General features: G+C 53.7%; 1 protein-coding gene across 3 annotated transcripts in view; it reads left to right on the top strand.

Moving 5' to 3' along the window:
* The first annotated feature begins 5,010 nt into the window (after positions 1–5,010).
* The window catches only part of ZNF554 (zinc finger protein 554), a 22,331-nt gene continuing 9,143 nt past the window's right edge, over positions 5,011–18,198 (top strand). Inside the window, exons 1-3 of one of the 3 annotated variants that reach the window (XM_026449252.1) lie at positions 5,011–5,262; positions 9,425–9,497; positions 15,043–15,169. In XM_026449252.1, the coding sequence (XP_026305037.1) occupies positions 5,210–5,262; positions 9,425–9,497; positions 15,043–15,169 (253 nt within the window). In that variant the 5' untranslated portion in view covers positions 5,011–5,209. Of the gene's footprint in view, positions 5,569–9,424; positions 9,498–15,042; positions 15,170–18,198 lie in introns of all 3 variants that reach the window. The other 2 variants (XM_026449254.1, XM_026449253.1) reach the window with 2 other exon arrangements.

The raw sequence follows: 18,198 nt of genomic DNA, 5'->3' as shown, positions 1-18,198 counted from the left end.
CTGTGGGCTGTGTCCCCACCTCCCGAGAAGGACAGACAGGTGCTCCCCGCCTCTGCAATCCCAGCGCTCTGATGTTTTCTCCCGTGTCTGTGTTTCTCCGGAGCTCCCCTCGTGCCCTGGAGCATTCCTCCCCAGTCTTAGTCCTCCACAGAGGAGGCTGGTCAGCAGAACCTGTGACCCTGTGTCCCGAGGCCTGCGGGTGGCCAGACGTCTGTCTCGTCCTCACCTCCATTTGGACGGGACTCCAAGGGCTGTGCCGTCCGCTCCAGCCCCTCCTGTCCCATTCCCACCCAACCCCGGACCATTGTGGCTGTGGCCGCTGTCGTGGGGCGTGCTTTGCACCTTACACACGCCTGGCTCCACTCTGTTCACCTGCTTCTGTGTCTTTCCAACTCCGGGGGCTAAGGGGTGAGTCTTGTCTTCGCAGAGCTGGACGGCACAGCCTGTGGCCAGCAGGGTTATGCCAGCGAGGCGGGAATTGGTAAGTGGGAACACCACAATGGTCACGTTTCAGATACAGCTCAGAGCGGGTCCCATAGCTTGCATCTGAAGCCCCAACTACTCAGGAGGCTAAGGCGGAAGGATTGCTTGAGCCTGGGAGGTCGAGGCCAGCCTGGGCAATGTAGCAAGACCCCATCTCTACAAAAAATAAGTTCGTTGGGTGTGGGGCCAGTGCCTGTGGTCTCAGTTTTTTGGGAGGCTGAGGCAGGAAGATGGCTGGAGCCTAGGAGGTGGAGGCTGCAGTGAGCCATGATCTCACCACTGCACTGCAGCCTGGGCCTCAGAGCAAGACCGTCTCTAAAAGTAACGGTAGTAATAAAATACCTGGGATTCAGAAAAGAGAAGCTGGAAGGCAAAGCCGACCACGCTGGGCAGAGGTGGAGACGGCGACTTTGGGGGCTCCCTAATCTTCCCCTGCACCGAGCCCTCAGGTGGCCTCCACCTCGTCCCCAGCCAAGACCCAGTTGTGCAGGAGCACCCCAGCTGGGCCCTGGGCCGTCACAGCCTTGCCACACACAGCCTGGCCTGTCACAGCAGAGGCTTGGGCTGCTGGGCCGTGGGCAAATGGCCCGGACCGTCCACACCCCGCTCCCCTGGAAGTCACCGACCGACCATGCTTAGACGTCAGTTGCTGGATGCCCCAAGCAGACCCCCGCGGTGCTTCGCAAGCTGGGCCGCCTCCCCTAGCATGCCCCCTGCTCTGCAGACACCCAGGGACGTGGAGGCAGCAGCACTGAGTCTCAGTCCCAGCCCGGTAGCCCAGGGAGATAGGTGTCCTCAGAGCCTTCCCAAAATGCCCACACCGGGGGCACCCGATTTCCCCCAACAGTCCAGGACACAGCAGGGGCTTTGATCACGGGGGCCCAGCCCCAAGCCAGGAGCAGGGAGGGGTCACAGAGCTGCTGTGTCTCCCGGCTCCTCTGCGCCATGCTCCCCACTCGGGGCTCCAGCAGCGGGCTCAGAGGGCAGTGTGGTATTAGCATCCCCTGCCCGTCCAGGCTGTCACTCTCCTTGGCCCCTCGCTGCTTCCCAATGGATAAAAAAGGGGAAAATAAAGAATTGTTAAAAAAAATTTATATATATAGGAACCTGTGTGTTTTGTGATCTTTGCAACGTTTCTCTGTAAACTCATTCTTTGGGTTTTTGACAAAACCTGAACGCAAAAGGGGTCTCCTCCCCGGTTACCTATCCAGCCCCCGTGGGCCGTCCCCAGGTGTCCATGGCTCCTCGTCCCCACAGTCCTGTGCCTGCCCGTGCTGCCTCCGACACACACGCCCCAGGCTTTGTGCCCGTGGCTCCCTTTTGGTCCTTCACGAAGTATTTCTCCAAGAAGCTGCTGGGATCTCTGTGGTTGGTGGCCCCGAGCAGCCCCACACCTCTCGAGGATGATACCAGTGTAGCCGCTGTAAGCAGGCTCCGTGCTGCGGGGTAGGCAGGCTCTGTCGTCCCCATCCTCCTCCCCACGGGACTTGTGTTACTGTCCCCATGTCCCAAATGGGGTGTCTCAGGAGCAGAGCCAGCGTCCTCCCTCCTCTCCCCAATCAGCAACACCGGCTGAAGGCCACAGCCTTGAAAGGGACAGCCCAGGTAGGGCCTCACTCTCCAGGGCTGTCCCTACTTCAAGGGACAAAATGGTTTGTGAAACTCAGTTCGATTCTGAGACTGATGGCCAGCTTGCAGAAGGCAGGAGGTCTGGGTTCAAGTCTCAAGGTAGAAGGGGCCCAGGGGTGAGTTCCAGCGTGGGCTGGGGGCCAGGGAGCTGCCCACGTGGCTCCCTGGGGAGCTGAGCTCCCCATGGCCATGCACTGAGCTTTTGGGCTTTTCCAGGCTGCACCAGGCCAGTGCGATGCTTTCCTCTTCAGACCCCAGACTACCCTTGGGTATTCTCTCTTGCCCCATCCTCAGCCCAGGAGGCCAGGGAGACGGAGCTCTGTCCCGGAGGCCATCCTGTGCTCCTGGCGACCTCTCATCGATGGTTTATGGACGGGCTAGTGACCTATTTTGGAGCACCTACATCAGTACAGCCCTCCAGTCTCACTTGGTTTGAACTATTAGAGAACTTGATTTTTCCCTGAAATTGGGAGGAGGGAATGCTGTCGGCACATGGAGGTGCTTGGAGTGGGGCCTGCCAACCCGAGGGCGCTAGGGCTGTGACGAAGGCTATCCCACTACGTCGTCCAAGCACCTCCATCCCAGTTTACATTGGGGTCCGGTTCTGCCCCTGAACTTGGCAGTTAGGTGAGCCAATAAATTCATAGTTAGTCTTTATTTCTTTTTTTTTTTTTTTGAGACGGAGTCTCGCTCTGTCGCCCAGGCTGGAGTGCAGTGGCCGGATCTCAGCTCACAGCAAGCTCCGCCTCCTGGGTTTACGCCATTCTCCTGCCTCAGCCTCCAGAGTAGCTGGGACTACAGGCGCCCGCCACCTCGCCCAGCTAGTTTTTTGTACTTTTTAGTAGAGACGGGGGGGGTTCACTGTGTTAGCCAGGATGGTCTCGATCTCCTGACCTCGTGATCCACCCGTCTCGGCCTCCCAAAGTGCTGGGATTACAGGCGTGAGCCACCGCGCCCGGCCTTAGTCTTTATTTTTTTATTGGCTGGGCTTAGTGGTTCACACCTGTAATCCCAGCACTTTGGGAGACCGAGGCAGGCAGATCACTTGAGGCCAGGAGTTCAAGACCAGCCTGGCCAACGTGGCGAAACCCCGTCTCTACCAAAAGTACAAAAATGTAGTCAGACGTGGCGGCCCATGCCTTAGTCAGTGTGAGAACTGACTAACGCAGTTACTGAGACTATATTATAAACCGTCATAGTGTTAGAAATAAATTTTCAGTGCCACAAAAGAAACAGCCCTCGAATATTAATTTTCTCAGCACGGCAATTTTACTTCTATAGAAGAGTGCGACTTGCAGATGCAGCAATGGTGAGAGCACATCTGAACAAGGGAGGGGAAGGGGTTCTTATCCCTGACGCAGGTACCCTGCTGTGTCGCTCTCCTATTGGCTAGGGTTGTTCTGTGTCGTTCTCCTATTGTCGTGTCGTTCTCCTATTGGCTAGGGTTGGACCGCACAGTCTAAGCTAATTCCGACTGGTTGTTTTAAAGAGAGCAGGGGTACTAGCCGGAGTGGAGGGGGGAGTAGTTTGGCAGGAAGGACAGCTAGAGAACAGGTGATTCAGGCTGACTAAGAACAGAGCAGGTGACCAAGGATAACTAAGGTCAGAGCAGGTGACAAGGGTGACTAAGGTCAGAGCAGGTGATACGGGCTAGGAGGGAGTTGTTTACTGAAACTAGGGGCAAGGAGAGGAAAAGAACAAGGAAGTTAAAGTTTAAAATGCAGAACAAGCCGGGTGCGGTGGCTCAAGCCTGTAATCCCAGCACTTTGGGAGGCCGAGACGGGCGGATCACGAGGTCAGGAGATCGAGACCATCCTGGCTAACACAGTGAAACCCCGTCTCTACTAAAAATACAAAAAACTAGCCGGGCGACGTGGCGGGCGCCTGTAGTCCCAGCTACTCCGGAGGCTGAGGCAGGAGAATGGCCTAAACCCGGGGGGCAGAGCTTGCAGTGAGCTGAGATCCAGCCACTGCACTCCAGCCTGGGAGACAGAGCCAGACTCCGTCTCAAAAAACAAAACAAAAAATAAATAAATAAATAAAATAAAATGCAGAACAAAGAACAGGGGAGCTGAACCTACGGAAACATTGGTTCTTTGGAGAGGAACTCAGAACTGATTGTACTTAACAATTTACAGGCTAAAACCTTTGAAGAGGAATTTATTATACCCTACAACAGTATATTAATTATAGTAGTTTTACTATTTTAATTTCTGATAACAATTAGTAGAATATTAAATAAATATTTAAACAATAATTTAATTTGGCTGGGCACGGTGGCTCACGCCTGTAATCCCAGAACTTTGGGAGGCCGAGGCGGGCAGATCACTGGAAGTCAGGAGTTCGAGACCAGCCTGGCCAACATGGTGAAACCGCGTCGCTACCAAAAATATAAAAAATCAGGGTGTGGTTGCGCACGCCTGTAATCCCAGCTACTTGGGAGGCTGAGGCAGGAGAATCGATTGAACCCGGGAGGCGGAGGTTGCAGTGACCTGAGATCACGCCATTGCACTCCAGCCTGGACGACAAGAGCGAAACTCAGTCTCAAAAACAAACAACAATTACTTAAGTAATCATTTTAATAAGTATGTAATGCATTATACGTTTATATAACTTGCTTAATAAATAATAATAGTTATTAATATCCAATGGCAAGCCGCCGGGAAACGACGGGGCTGGGATTTGAGGATTGGGTCCGCGAACCCCAAAACGTCCGGGGACTCCAGCGAGCCACACGAGGTGGGTCCGACAGCCTCAGGGGCATCGCGGTCCTGGGGAGACGCCGCCCGCCCGGAGGCGGCGCTGTGACCCAGGTTGGAGCGCCGGGAGCCCAGCGCCGCGCTGCGGAGCTTGCTGGGACTTGTAGTTCGCAGGCTCGGGGTGCGCAGGCGCAGTGCCGAGTTTGCCTTTGAGCGCGTCGGGAGTTGGCGGCGGCGGCTGCGGCGAGTTCCAGAGGGGTGCCTGTCGGGGGCGTGCGCTCCGAGTGCCGAGGTGCCCAGCGGAGGAGGCGTCCCCGGGACACGCAGGGGAGGCCGTCCAGCCTGCATGGGGCGCTCCCGCCTCGGGGGCTCTGCGTGGCGCCTGAGCGGGCGCCCCAATGGTCACCTGCGCCCACCTGGGCGGGCGCGCGCGGCTCCCGGCAGCTCAGCTGTAAGTGCCGCTGCCTCCCGCGCCGCGACCTCCGTGCCGGGCCTGCCGGGGCTCTCGTGAGGCTGGGTCTGGCGGGGCCGGGTGGCCGGGGCATGACACTGTCGCGTTAGGGTCCCCACGGGAGGGTCGGGGGCCGGCAGCTCGCCCAGGGCCCCAGCGCCCAGGATGGCACGGTCTGTCCTTGCCCTGTGAAGACGTCCCTGGATGAGAGACGCATAAGCTCCTGGGGCCCAGCCTGCAAGGAGAGGGAGAAGACGCATTGACTCTACCCTAAAGGCAGAGAGCGGCTGCCACGCTCGCACTTCGGTGAGGCCACATCTGAGGGTCTCAGCGAGGGGCGGTCCTGCCCTCCAGGGGACACCGGGAGATGTCTGGGGACGTCTGTGGTCGTCACAACTGGGGGGAGTTCCGGGCATGGAGTAGGTGGAGGCCAGGGATGCAGCTCAGCACCCTGCCCCAGCCCAGAGAATGACCCAGGCCCCAGTGTCCACAGTGCCCTGCGGGAGAGGCCTCACTTCTACGTTAGCATCGCGGTCGTGGTGATAAGATAGCAAGGGTCCAATTTTTTTTTTTTTTTTTTTGAGACAGAGGCTGGCATGCAATGGCACAATCTCGGTCCACTGCAACCTCCGCCTCTGCCTCCCGGTTTAAGCGATTCTCCTGCTTCAGCCACCCGAGTAGCTGGGATTACAGGCGTGCGCCACTATGCCCAGCTCATTTTTTCATTTTTAGTACAGACGGGGTTTCACCATGTTGGCCAGGCTGGTTTCGAACTCCCGACGTCAGGTGATCCCGCCTCTGCCTCCCAAAGTTCTGGGATTACAGGCGTGAGCCACAGTGCCCGCCTTCAAGGGTCCATTCTGTTTATACCCACCACCCCGTTGAGGAATGAGGAGGCAGCTGACCTTTCTGCTGGCCTAGCAACCCCAACCTCCCTGAACTCTCCCCTACCCAAACACGTTGGTTTCTTTTTCTTCTTTATCTTTTTCTTGAGACAGAGCCTCACCCTATCGCCCAGGCTGGAGTACAGTTGCATGATCTTGGCTCACTGCACCCTCTGCCTCCCGGTTCAAGTGATTCTCCTGCCTCAGCCTCCCAAGTAGCTGGAATTACAGGCACACTCCACCACGCCCAGCTAATTTTTATGTTTTTAGTAGAGACAGAGTTTCTCCACGTTGGCCAGGCTGGTGTCGAACTCCTGATCTCAGGTGATCCACCCACCTCGGCTTCCCAAAGTGCTGGGATTACAGGTGTGAGCCACCATGCCGGGCTGCGTGGATTTCATTTTTGTCTGCAAGGCAGCCTCATGAGGCCTCTCTTTTGAAGCAAGAGTGAGTTTTGGGAGTTGGACATTGGAAGGGATGTTCCTGACCCAGGCGCATAGGTGTAGGTCAGTGAGGGCGTGGACAGGGTCATTAACATCAACCATGAGAGAGGAGGGTCCTGTGAGCTGCTTGAGGGTGGAAGAGGGAAGACGCAGGAGCTGAGGCTTGGGAGGTCCTGTCCCCATTGCCATGAGCTGTAATGTAAAGTTCCAAGAGTGGGCTGGGTGCGACGGCTCACACCTGTAATCCCAACAATTTGGAGGTCAAGGCGGGCAGATTACAGCCCAGGAGTTAGAGACCAACCTGGCCAACATGGTGAAACCCCGTCTCTACTAAAAATACAGAAATTAGCCAGGCGTGGTGGCGGGTGCCTGTCATCCCAGCTCCTTGGGGGGCTGAGGCACGAGAATCGTTGGCACCCGGGAGGCGAAAGTTGCAGTGAGCCAATATTGCGCCATTGCACTCCAGCCTGGGTGACAAGAGCGAAACTCTGTCTCAAAAAAATAAAAATAAAAAAGTCCCAAGAGCCAAGGGAGCCTTGCACTATGTTGGGGGCAGAGGGAAGCCTGGCAGGTTGTAAATCCCCGCCGGCACCTGCAAAGAATCCCCCGCGTGAAGCCCCTCAAAGCAAGGAGACTGTGTGTGTGTTTGCCTTTGGTTTTTTTGTTTGTTTTTTGAGATGGAGTCTCGCTCTGTCGCCCAGGCTGGAGTGCAGTGGCACGATCTCGGCTCACTGCAAGCTCCACCTCCCGGGTTTACGCCATTCTCCTGCCTCAGCCTCCCGAGTAGCTGGGACTACAGGCGCCCACCACCTCGCCCGACTAATTTTTTGTATTTTTAGTAGAGACGGGGTTTCACTACGTTATCCAGGATGGTCTCGATCTCCTGACCTCGTGATCCCGCCCACCTCAGCCTCCCAAAGTGCTGGGATTATAGGTGTGAGCCACCGCGCCCGGTGCCTTTGGTTCTGATATGAGCCTCCTGGAGCTGCTGTGACAATGCACCACAAACCGGGGGGCAGAGGGAGGCTTGAAATTTATTCTCTCACAAGTCTGGAGGCCAGGAGCCCGACATGAAGATGCAGAGGGGCCGTGGTGCTTCTGAAGGCTCTGGCGGGAGGATCTTCTCTGTCTCTTCCAGCTTCTGGGGATGCCCTGCCGTAGTTGGTGTCCCTTGGCTTGAGGCCATATCACTCCAGGTTCTGCCTGCATCATCACATGGCCTTCTTCCCTGTGTCTCTTTCTCTTTTTTTTTTTTTTTTTTTTTGAGACAGAGTCTCGGTCTGTCACCAGGCTGGAGTGCAGTGGTGTGATCTCAGCTCACCGCAACCTCCACCCCACCAGGTTCAAGCAATTCTGCCTAAGCCTCCCAAGTAGCTGGGATTACAGATGCCTGCCACCACACTCAGCTAATTTTTGTATTTTTAGTAGAGACGGGGTTCACCAGTTGGCCAGGCTGGTCTCGAACTCCTGACCTCGTGATCTGCCCTCCTCGGCCTTTCAAAATGCTAGGATTACAGGCATGAGCCACCACGTCCAGGCATCTCTTTCTCTTATAAGGATACCAGTCATGCCCCCAGTAGCTAGAAGAGGCAGGAAGGATTTTTCTTGAGAGCTTTTGTTTCTTTTTTTTCCTTATCTTTTCTTTTTGAGACAGAGTCTTGCTCTGTTGCCCAGGCTGGAGTGCAGCGGCACAGTCTTGGCTCACTGAACCTCTGTCTCCCAGGTTCAAATAATTCTCATGTCTCAGCCTCCTGAGTAGCTGGGATTATAGGGATGTACCACCACACCTGGCTATTTTTTTCTGTATTTTTAGTAGATGAGGTTTCACCATGTTGGCCAGGCTGGTCTTGAACTCCTGGGCTCAAGTGATCTTCCTGCCTCATCCCAAAGTGCTGGGATTACAGGTATGAGCCACTACAACTGAGCTTTTCCCTAGCCTCTTCAGAGGGAGCGCAGCCCTGCCCACACCTTGATCTCAGACTTCCGGCTTCCAGAACTGGTAAAGGATATATTCTCTTGTAAACTTGTTTGCTTCCAAGTGCCTCAGGACCTTCATCCATAAAATGGGGCCTTTAAGACTCCTGGCCATGGATGGGTGTGGCGTCTCACACCTTTAATCCCAGAATTTAGGGAGGCCGAGGAAGGTGGATCCCTTGAGCCCAGGAGCTGTAGACCTGGGACAACATAGCAAGGCCCTGTCTCTACAGAAAATACAAAAAAGTAGCCGGGCATGGTGGTGCCTATAGTTCCAGCCACAGGCTGAGGTAGGAGGATCACTTGAGCCCAGGAGGTTGAGGCTGCCCTGAGGTGAGCTATGATCACACCACTGCACTCTAGCCTGGGCAACAGAAGGAGACTCTATCTCTTAAAAAACAAAAACCCGACGGCCAGGCGCGGTGGATCAAGCCTGTAATCCCAGCACTTTGGGAGGCCGAGACGGGCGGATCACGAGGTCAGGATATCGAGACCATCCTGGCTAACACGGTGAAACCCCGTCTCTACTAAAAAAATACAAAAAACTAGCCGGGCGTGGTGGTGGGCGTCTGTAGTCCCAGCTACTTGGGAGGCTGAGGCAGGAGAATGGCGTAAACCCGGGAGGCGGAGCTTGCAGTGAGCTGAGATCCGCCCACTGCCCTCCAGCCTGGGCAAAGGGGTGAGCCTCCCTCAAAAAAAAAAAAAAAAAAACCTGGCCTCAGTCCTGGGTCCCGGCTTCAGTTTACCTTCCTCTGGGTATGGAGGCCCCTTCAAGCAAATGGAGGGTCTCCAGGCCAAGGGCTCTGGGATCTGGGGACTGGCCTGGGTCTGGTATTCACAGCGCCTTTCTCCTCCCCATAGCTCTGACTGCTCAGGAACCTGCTTTTCCCAAGAGGAGAGAATGGCTGCCGGATACCTGCCCCGCCGGTCCCAGGTGAGATGTCCTCATTCTCCCAGAAGGCGCCCAGTATATCCGGAGGGAACAATCCCACCAGAAACCCAGTCCTCGATAGAGAAGGAGACCCCTTGCTATGTGCACGTTCCGGAGAATTCCCCAGGAGTGGTGTGTGGGATGAGGTACTTACTCATGCCGCTCCCAAGTGTGAAGAGTGACCCTCAGTATTGGGACTGAGCACAGCCCCTCCCTAGGAGACAGTCTTACGGGATCTCTGGGGTGTCAGTTTTTCCGGCTAGAAACCTCTGTGGCCTTGGTGCCTTTGCCCAAGTTCTTGGCCTGCATCCAGGAAGAATGAGGTGCGTAGACAAGTAAAGGGTGAAGGAGAGTTGTCTATACGGTGAGAGCAGCCCAGAGGAGTGGGCAGCTGCTCCCTGAAGGAGGTTGTCTGGTGGAGTGTTCCGCTTTCAGTTGAGAGGAGGCCCTGGAGAGGGTGGCTCCTCTCTGCAGGGAAGTCATGTGGACGTCTCCGCAGGTCTCTGAAGCTCTCAGCAGAGACGGTAGCTCCTCTGCCGGCAGATCGTCTCTGCAGCTTTCAGTGGACAGGGTACCCCTCTCTGCAGCTGGTCGTCCCATCCCATCCTCTCATCTCTCTGCCTTCTTTGTTTTTTTTTTTTGAGACGGAGTCTTGCTCTGTCGCCCAGGCTGGAGTGCTGTGGCCGGATCTCAGCTCACTGCAAGCTCCGCCTCCCAGGTTCCCGCCATTCTCCTGCCTCAGCCTCCCGAGTACCTGGGACTACAGGCGCCCGCCACCTCGCCCGGCTAGTTTTTTGTATTTTTAGTAGAGACGGGGTTTCACCATGTTAGCCAGGATGGTCTCGATCTCCTGACCTCGTGATCCGCCCGTCTCGGCTTCCCAAAGTGCTGGGATTACAGGCTTGAGCCACCGCGCCCGGCCTCTCTGCCTTCTTTGTCCTCTGGCCGTCCTCTGCCCTGCTGAGGCTGAGCCCAGGGCTTTTATGGACCTCAGAGGGGAGGAAGTGTGTGCTGACTGGTCCATGGGCGGCCATGGGTGGGTCGAAAGAGGCACCGTAAGTCCCCACTCTGGTCCGTAGGACTGGCAGCCTGGCCTGAAGGCGGGGCCTTACTGGGGACCCGCCCCCTTCCGCCCAGGAAATAATCTGCCTTGTGCTGCCATTCATGGCTCCGGGCTTGGCCCCAACCCCCACTCCGAGAGAGGCCAGGCAGTGGGAGCAGATACCCCTGAACCTGCAGGGACTGGGCGGTCCTTCCTGAGACACCTGAGGGTGCAGGCTGCACAGATGCCTGGGTCCGGCGCCTGGGAGGGCAGCCACGGCTGCACCCGGGAGCTCCTGCTTCACCAACTTGGAAGAGGCAGGGGTCTCACTTGTCTCCAGCTCCTGCCTGCTTCCTGGAGTGGGAGGCCCAGGTCTGCAGCTGCGGGTGCGGCAGCTGCAGCTGCAGCTGCACCCAGGTGGGCAGATCCCGCCTCTGCTCAGGTCCCCCAAGAGCACAGGAAGGCGCAGGAGGGCGGGGCTCCCACCCGCTCCACGGAGCGTGCAGCCCCCGTGGCACCTCCCTGCTGCTGCTAACAAGACAGCATCAGCCACTGCCATGGACAGGTGGGATCCAGCACCTTCCCCTGGAGAGCGGACGGCGCTGCCCAGGAAGGCAGCCTCCTCTTTACTTGAAAGAATATTCTTGTAATTGCGATAAAACATATGCAATATCTGTGAACTTCACCATCTTAACCATTTTGAAGTGCACAGCTCAGTAGCATTAAACACGTTCATGTGGTTTTACAGCCATCACCACCGTCCTCTCTAGAACTTTCTCGTCTTCCCAAACTAAAACTCTGTCCCCATGAGACACTCACTCCCCGTCCCCCTTCCCAGCCTCTGGCACCTGCCATTCTACTTTCTGTCTCTCTGAGTCTGATGACTCTAGGGAATCCTAGGAGTGGAACCACAGAAGGCTTTGTCCTTCTGTGTCTGGCTTCTCTCACTGAGCAGAACGTGATTGCCGTTTTGTTTTGTTTTATTTTATTTTATGTTATGTTATTTGATTTATTTATTTATTTTTGAGACGGAGTCTCGCTCTGTCGCCCAGGCTGGAGTGCAGTGGCCGGATCTCAGCTCACTGCAAGCTCCACCTCCCGGATCTATGCCATTCTCCTGCCTCAGCCTCCCGAGTAGCTGGGACTACAGGCGCCCACCACCTCGCCCGGCTAGATTTTTGTATTTTTTAGTAGAGACGGGGTTTCACCGTGTTACCCAGGATGGTCTCGATCTCCTGACCCCGTGATCCGCCCGTCTCAGCCTCCCAAAGTGCTGGGATTACAGGCTTGAGCCACCGCGCCTGGCCTTATTTTATTTTATTTTATTTATTTTTTGAGACGGAGTCTCGCTCTGTCGCCCAGGCTGGAGTGCAGTGGCGCCATCTCTGCTCACTGCAAGCTCCGCCTCCTGGGTTCACGCCATTCTCCTGCCTCTGCCTCCCAAGTAGCTGGGACTACAGGCGCCGCCACCTCGCCCGGCTAGTTTTTTGTATTTTTAGTAGAGACGGGGTTTCACCCTGTTAGCCAGGATGGTCTCGATCTCCTGACCTCGTGATCTGCCCGCCTCGGTCTCCCAAAGTGCTGGGACTACAGATGTGAGCCACCATGCCCGGCCTGCGGTTTTATTTTTTTGAAACAGGGTCTTGCTCTGTTGCCCAGATTATAGTGCAGTGGTGCGATCTTGGCTCACTGCAACCTCCACCTCCCAAGCTCAAGCTGTTCTTGTGCCTCAGCCTCCCAAGTAGTTGGGATTACAGGCATGTGCCACCATATCCAGCTAATTTTTGTATTGTTAGTAGAGACAGAGTTTCACCATGTTGGCCCAGGCTGGCCGTGAACTCCTGGGTTCAGGTGATCCATCCACCTTGGCCTTCCAAAGTGCTGGGATTACAGATGTGAGCCACCACTCCCGCCCTCTGCAGTTTTATTTATTTATTCATTTTTGAGATGGAGTTTTGCTCTGTTGCCCAAGCTGAAGTGAGATCCTGCCTCCTGGGTTCAAGTGATTCTCCTGCCTCAGCCTCCCAAGTAGCTGAGATTACGGTACTCGCCACCATGACCGGCTAATTTTTGTATTTTTGGTAGAGACAGGGTTTCACCATGTTGGCCAGGCTGGTCTTTTTTTTTTCTATTTTGAGACAGAGTCTCGCTCCGTTGCCCAGGCTGGAGTGCAGTGGCACGATCTCAGCTCACTGTAAGCTCTGCCTCCCGGGTTTACGCCATTCTCCTGCCTCCGCCTCCCGAGTAGCTGGGATTACAGGCACCTGCTGCCACCATGCCCGGCTAATTTTTTGTATTTTTAGTAAAGACAGTGTTTCACCATGTTAGCCAGGATGGTCTCGATCTCCAGGCCTTGTGATCCACCCGCCTCGGCCTCCCTGAGTGTTGGGATTACAGGCATGAGCCACCGCACCCAGCCCAAGCTGGTCTTGAACTCCTGGCCTCAAAGGCCAAAGTGCTGGGATTACAGGCACATCCTGGAGTGGGATTTTTAAAATTTTTTAAAGTTTTTTTGTAGAAACTGGGAGTCACTATGTTGCCCAGTCTGGTCTCAAACTCCTGGGCTCAAGCAGTCTTCCCAGCTTGGCCTCCCAAAGTGCTGGGATTACCAGTGTGAGCAAAGTCGGAAGGGTTTTTTTTTTTTTTTCCAGGATGCAACTGAAGAGGGAGAGGTGAAGGCATAAGATGGGTGTGGACTGAAGCGAGTCCATACAGGGCCCTTAAGGCTGGGGTCAAAAGATCGGCGTGCCTCCTGTATGCATATGGTTCACGTGCTAGAAGTGGTTTTACATCCTTTCTTTTCTTTTTCTTTTTTTTTTTATGGAGTTTCGCTCTTGTTGCCCAGGCTGTAGTGCAGTGGTGCAATCTCAGCTTACTGTAACCTCCGCCTCCTGGGTTCAAGGATTCTTCTGCCTCAGCCTCCTGAGTAGCTGGGATTACAGGCACCTGCCACCACTCTTGACTGATTTTTTTTTTTTTTTTTTTTTTTGAGACAGAGTCTCGCTTTGTCACCTAGGCTGGAGTGCAGTGGTGCCATCTCGGCTCACTGAAAGCTCCGCCTCCTGGGTTCACGCCATTCTCCTGCCTCAGCCTCCGAGTAGCTGGGACTACAGGCATGCACCACCACGCCCGGCTAATTTTTTGTGTTTTTAGTAGAGACGGGGTTTCACCGTGTTAGCCAGGATGGTCTCGATCTCCTGACCTTGTGATCCACCCGCCTTGGCCTCCCAAAATGCTGGGATTACAGGCGTGAGCCACCACGCCTGACCTGATTGTGTATTTTTAGTAGAGATGGGGTTTCTCCGTATTGGTCAGGCTGGTCTCGAACTCCCGACCTCAGGTGATCCACCCGCCTCAACCTCCCAAAGTGCTGGGATTACAGGTGCGAGCCACTGTGCCCGATTGGTAACTTTTCTTTTCTTTTGAGATGGAGTCTTGCTTTGTTACCCAGGCTGGAGTGTAGTGGCGTGATCTCGGCTCACTGCAACCTCTGCCTACCGGTTCAAGCGATTCTCCTGCCTCAGCCTCTGAGTAGCTGGGATTACAGGTGCCCACCATCACACCCAGCTAATTTTTGTATTTTTAGTAGAGACAGGGTTTCACCATATTGGTCAGGCTAGTCTCGAACTCCTGACCTCATGATCTGTCTGCCTCAGCCTCCCAAAGTGCTGGGATTACAGGCATGAGTCACAGTGCCCAGCCAACTTTTACATCTTACAGCAGATACCAGCTTAGGTGCCGTTTTACACCATGGATTACCTGGATAGCCATTCAGGCCCTAAACACTCAGACCCTTCATATGCTGAAACAACAAAGCTTTCGCCAGATTTCAGTGGGTCACGGTTGTTGTAGCAGATTCCTCTTCTTACATTGTCCGTGCCTTGTAACGTGTAACTATGAGTCACGGAAGCAAAGAAAACTAATCTCTAATAATTGTGAGTTTTGAGGAAGGTCCTGTTCCATCCTGCGTATTGTTACGTATTGCGTCTAGGTCTTCTGACTATAGCAATAGCAAATGCTGTGACTGCTATTAACTAGTTAGTCCTCACGACAACACGCTTTCGATAAAATGCTTCTTTCCATTGAACAGATGAGGAGGCTGTGTCCCGGATAGGTCAGATGTATACCTGCAGTCCCGTAACCCGCAGGTGGCATGACCCTGACATCCATGCATTTTCAGAACCAGTAGGGGGAGATTCTCACGTGGGAATGTCAGACTCAGAGATCCAGAGGTTAGAATCAGCAGTTCAATGAGAAATGGGCAAAGTGTCTCCTCCAGACCTGTGTGCTGGTCATCATTGCCGTGATTGATGGTGGGCCTAGGGTCTATATATCCCTCTGATTTGAAGCCAAGGACAAGCACCCACAAGGCAGCTAGTAGATACTGACTTTGGACTTTGCACCTTGACCTTTCTCAACTTCCCTGGTGCCACCAACCTCACCCCTCCTCCCATGAACGTGGGTGGCGATGGACCCATCTTGAGCAGAACCGCTGTGATATTCCAGGAATTAGTAACCTTTGAGGACGTGTCCGTGGACTTCTCCCAGGAGGAATGGGAGTTGCTGGAGCCCGCTCAGAAGAACCTGTACAGAGAGGTGATGCTGGAGAACTATAGGAACGTGGTCTCTCTGGGTAAGGCAAGCATCGTTAATTCCTGTGTTCATTGATTCACGTTTATCTGGTGCATTAGTCTGTTCTCACGCTGCTAATAAAGACATACCCAAGACTGGGTAATTTGTAAAGGAAAGGGGGTTTAATGGACTCAGTTCCACATGGCCGGGGAGGGCTCACAATCATGGTGGAAGGTGAATGAGGAGCAAAGTCACGTCTGACATGGCAGTAGGCAAGAGAGCTTGTGCAGGGAAACTCCCATTTGTAAAACCATTAGATCTCGTGAGATGTATTCATTACCACGAGAACAGTATGGGGAAAGCCACCCCCGCCATGATTCAGTTATCTCCCCCTGGCTCCGCCCCCGACGTGGGGATTCTTACAATTCAAGGTAAGATTTGGATGGCGACACAGCCAAACCATCTCATCTAGTGTCTGCTGTGTGTCAGGCACCATGCTGGGAATGGGGGATTCATCGGTAAGTAAGACAGACGTGGGTCCTGGTTCTGTGGCTTTCGTGGTCTGGTTTCTCTGAAAACAGATGACCTTCCTTGTTCAGTACGTGATAGCTGGAGCTGCAGTGGAATTGCATGTCCCAGCTCAGGCCTAGATAACTTCTCTGATTCCCCTTGGGAACAAAGTCAGAGTGTCTGAGTCCGTTTCACACTGCTGTAAAGAATACCACACCCTCGGCTGGGCGTGGTGGCTCACGCCTGTAATCCCAGCACTTAGAGATCACAAGGGTGGATCACTTGAGGTCAGGAGTTGAAGACCAGCCTGGCCAACGTGGTGAAACCCTGTCTCTATTAAATATAGACAAAAAAATCAGCCGGGTGTGGTGTTGGGCACCAGTAACCCCGGCGACTCAGGAAGCTGAGGCAGGAGACTTGCTTGAACCTGGGAGGCAGAGGTTGCAGTGAGCCTAGATGGCACCACCGCACTCCAGCCTGGGTGACAGAGCGAGACTCCGTCTCAAAACAAAAAAAAAGAAAAGGAAAAGAGGTTTAATGGAGTCACAGTTCCCCATGGCTTGGGAGGCCTCAGGAAACTTACAGTCATGGCAGATGGGGAAGCAGACACTTTCTTCAAAAAGCAGCAAGAGAGAGAATAGAGCAGGGGAAACCTTATAAAACCATCTGATCTCATGAGAACTCACTATCACGAGAACAGCATGGCAGAACCGACCCCACGATCTCATCACCTCCCATCAGGTACCTCCCTTGACACGTGGGGATTACAATTTGAGATGAGATTTGGGTCGGGAGACAGCCCAGCCATATCACAGAGCATTTGTACTCTTTAATTTAAAAAAAAATGTTTTTGGCCGGGCGCGGTGGCTCAAGCCTGTAATCCCAGCACTTTGGGAGGCCGAGATGGGCGGATCACGAGGTCAGGAGATCGAGACCATCCTGGCTAACACAGTGAAACCCCGTCTCTACTAAAAAATACGAAAAACTAGCTGGGCGAGGTGGCGGGCACCTGTAGTCCCAGCTACTCGGGAGGCTGAGGCAGGAGAATGGCGTAAACCCGGGAGGCGGAGCTTGCAGTGAGCTGAGATCCGGCCACTGCACTCCAGCCTGGGCGACAGAGCGAGACTCCGTCTCAAAAAAAAAAAAAAAAATTTTTTTTACTGTGATAAAAAATACAGACTGGGCTTAGTGGTTCACGTCTGTAATCCCAGCACTTTGGGAGGCTGAGGTGGTTGGATCACTTGAGGCCAGGAGTTCGAGACCAGCCTGACCAACATGGCAAAACCCCATCTCTACTAAAAACACAAAAATTAACTGGGCATGGTGGTAGGCGCCTGTAATCCCAGCTACTTGGGAGGCTGAGGCATAAGAATCGCTTGAACCCGAGAGGCAGAGGTTGCAGTGAGCCAAGATTGTACCACTGGACTCTAGCCTGGGCAACAGAGCGAGACTCTGTCTCAAAAAATATATATACAGCGGTGGCTTACACCTGTAATCCCAGCACTCTGGGAGGCCAAGGCAGGTGGATCACCTGAGAGACCAGCTTGACCAACATGGAGAAACCCTGTCTCTATTAAACATACAGAATTAGCCGGGCGTGATGGCGCATGCCTGTAATCCCAGCTACTCAGGAGGCTGAGGCAAGAGAATCGCTTGAACTCAGGAGGTGGAGGTTGCGGTGAGCTGAGATCGTGCCATTGCACTCCAGCCTGGGCAACAAGAGCAAAACTCCCTGTCAAAAAAAAAAAAAGTATATATACATATATATATGCACAGACATATCTATCTATATATCTCTATATAAACATAAAGTGTGCTTTTTTCACCCTTTTTAAGTATGCAGTTCAGTGGCATTAAATGCATTCAGCATGTACTACAACCAACACAACTGTCCATTTCCAGAACTATTTTATCCTCAACCAAAACTCTATACCCATTAAATTCTTCCTCCCCAGCCCCTCCTTCAGCCCCTGGTAACCATGAGTCACTCTCCATCTCTGTGGATTTGCCTACCCTGGACATTTCCTATAAACGGAATCAGATAATATGTGGTCTTTTGTGTCTGGCTGAGTTCACTGGGTGTGATGTTTTCAGGGTTCATTTATGTTGTAGCCCGTGTCAGTGCTTTATTCATAGATGAAGAAGATGATTCCATTGTGTGTATTCAACACGCTGTGTCCATCCATTCACCAGCTGATGGACCTCGGGTTTCCTTCCACCTTTCCACTGTTGTGAATCCTGTTGCTGTGAGCATTGGCCAACACATATCTGTGTCAGTCACTGTTTTCAGCGCTTCAGGTCGATGCTCGGAGCAGAATTGCTGGATCATGTGGTAATTGTATGTTTAGAATTTAACTTTTTGAGAAACTGCCATACTGGCTTTTGTTTTGTTTTGTTTTGAGACAGAATCTCGCTTTGTCACCCAGGCTGGAGTGCAGTGGCACTTTCTCAGCTCACTGCAACCTCTGCCTCTGCAGTTCAAGTGATTCTCATGCCTCAGCCTCCCAAGTGTAGCTGGAATTACAGGTGTGCACCATCACACCTGTTTTTGTATTTTTTTTTTTTTTTTTTTTTTTTTGA

This window comes from Piliocolobus tephrosceles, chromosome 21, assembly GCF_002776525.5.
Source record: "Piliocolobus tephrosceles isolate RC106 chromosome 21, ASM277652v3, whole genome shotgun sequence".
In the NCBI taxonomy this organism is placed as follows: Eukaryota; Metazoa; Chordata; class Mammalia; order Primates; family Cercopithecidae; genus Piliocolobus; species Piliocolobus tephrosceles.
The sequence above is the reverse complement of the archived record's forward strand: the minus strand, read 5'-3'. Positions and strand labels throughout refer to the sequence as shown.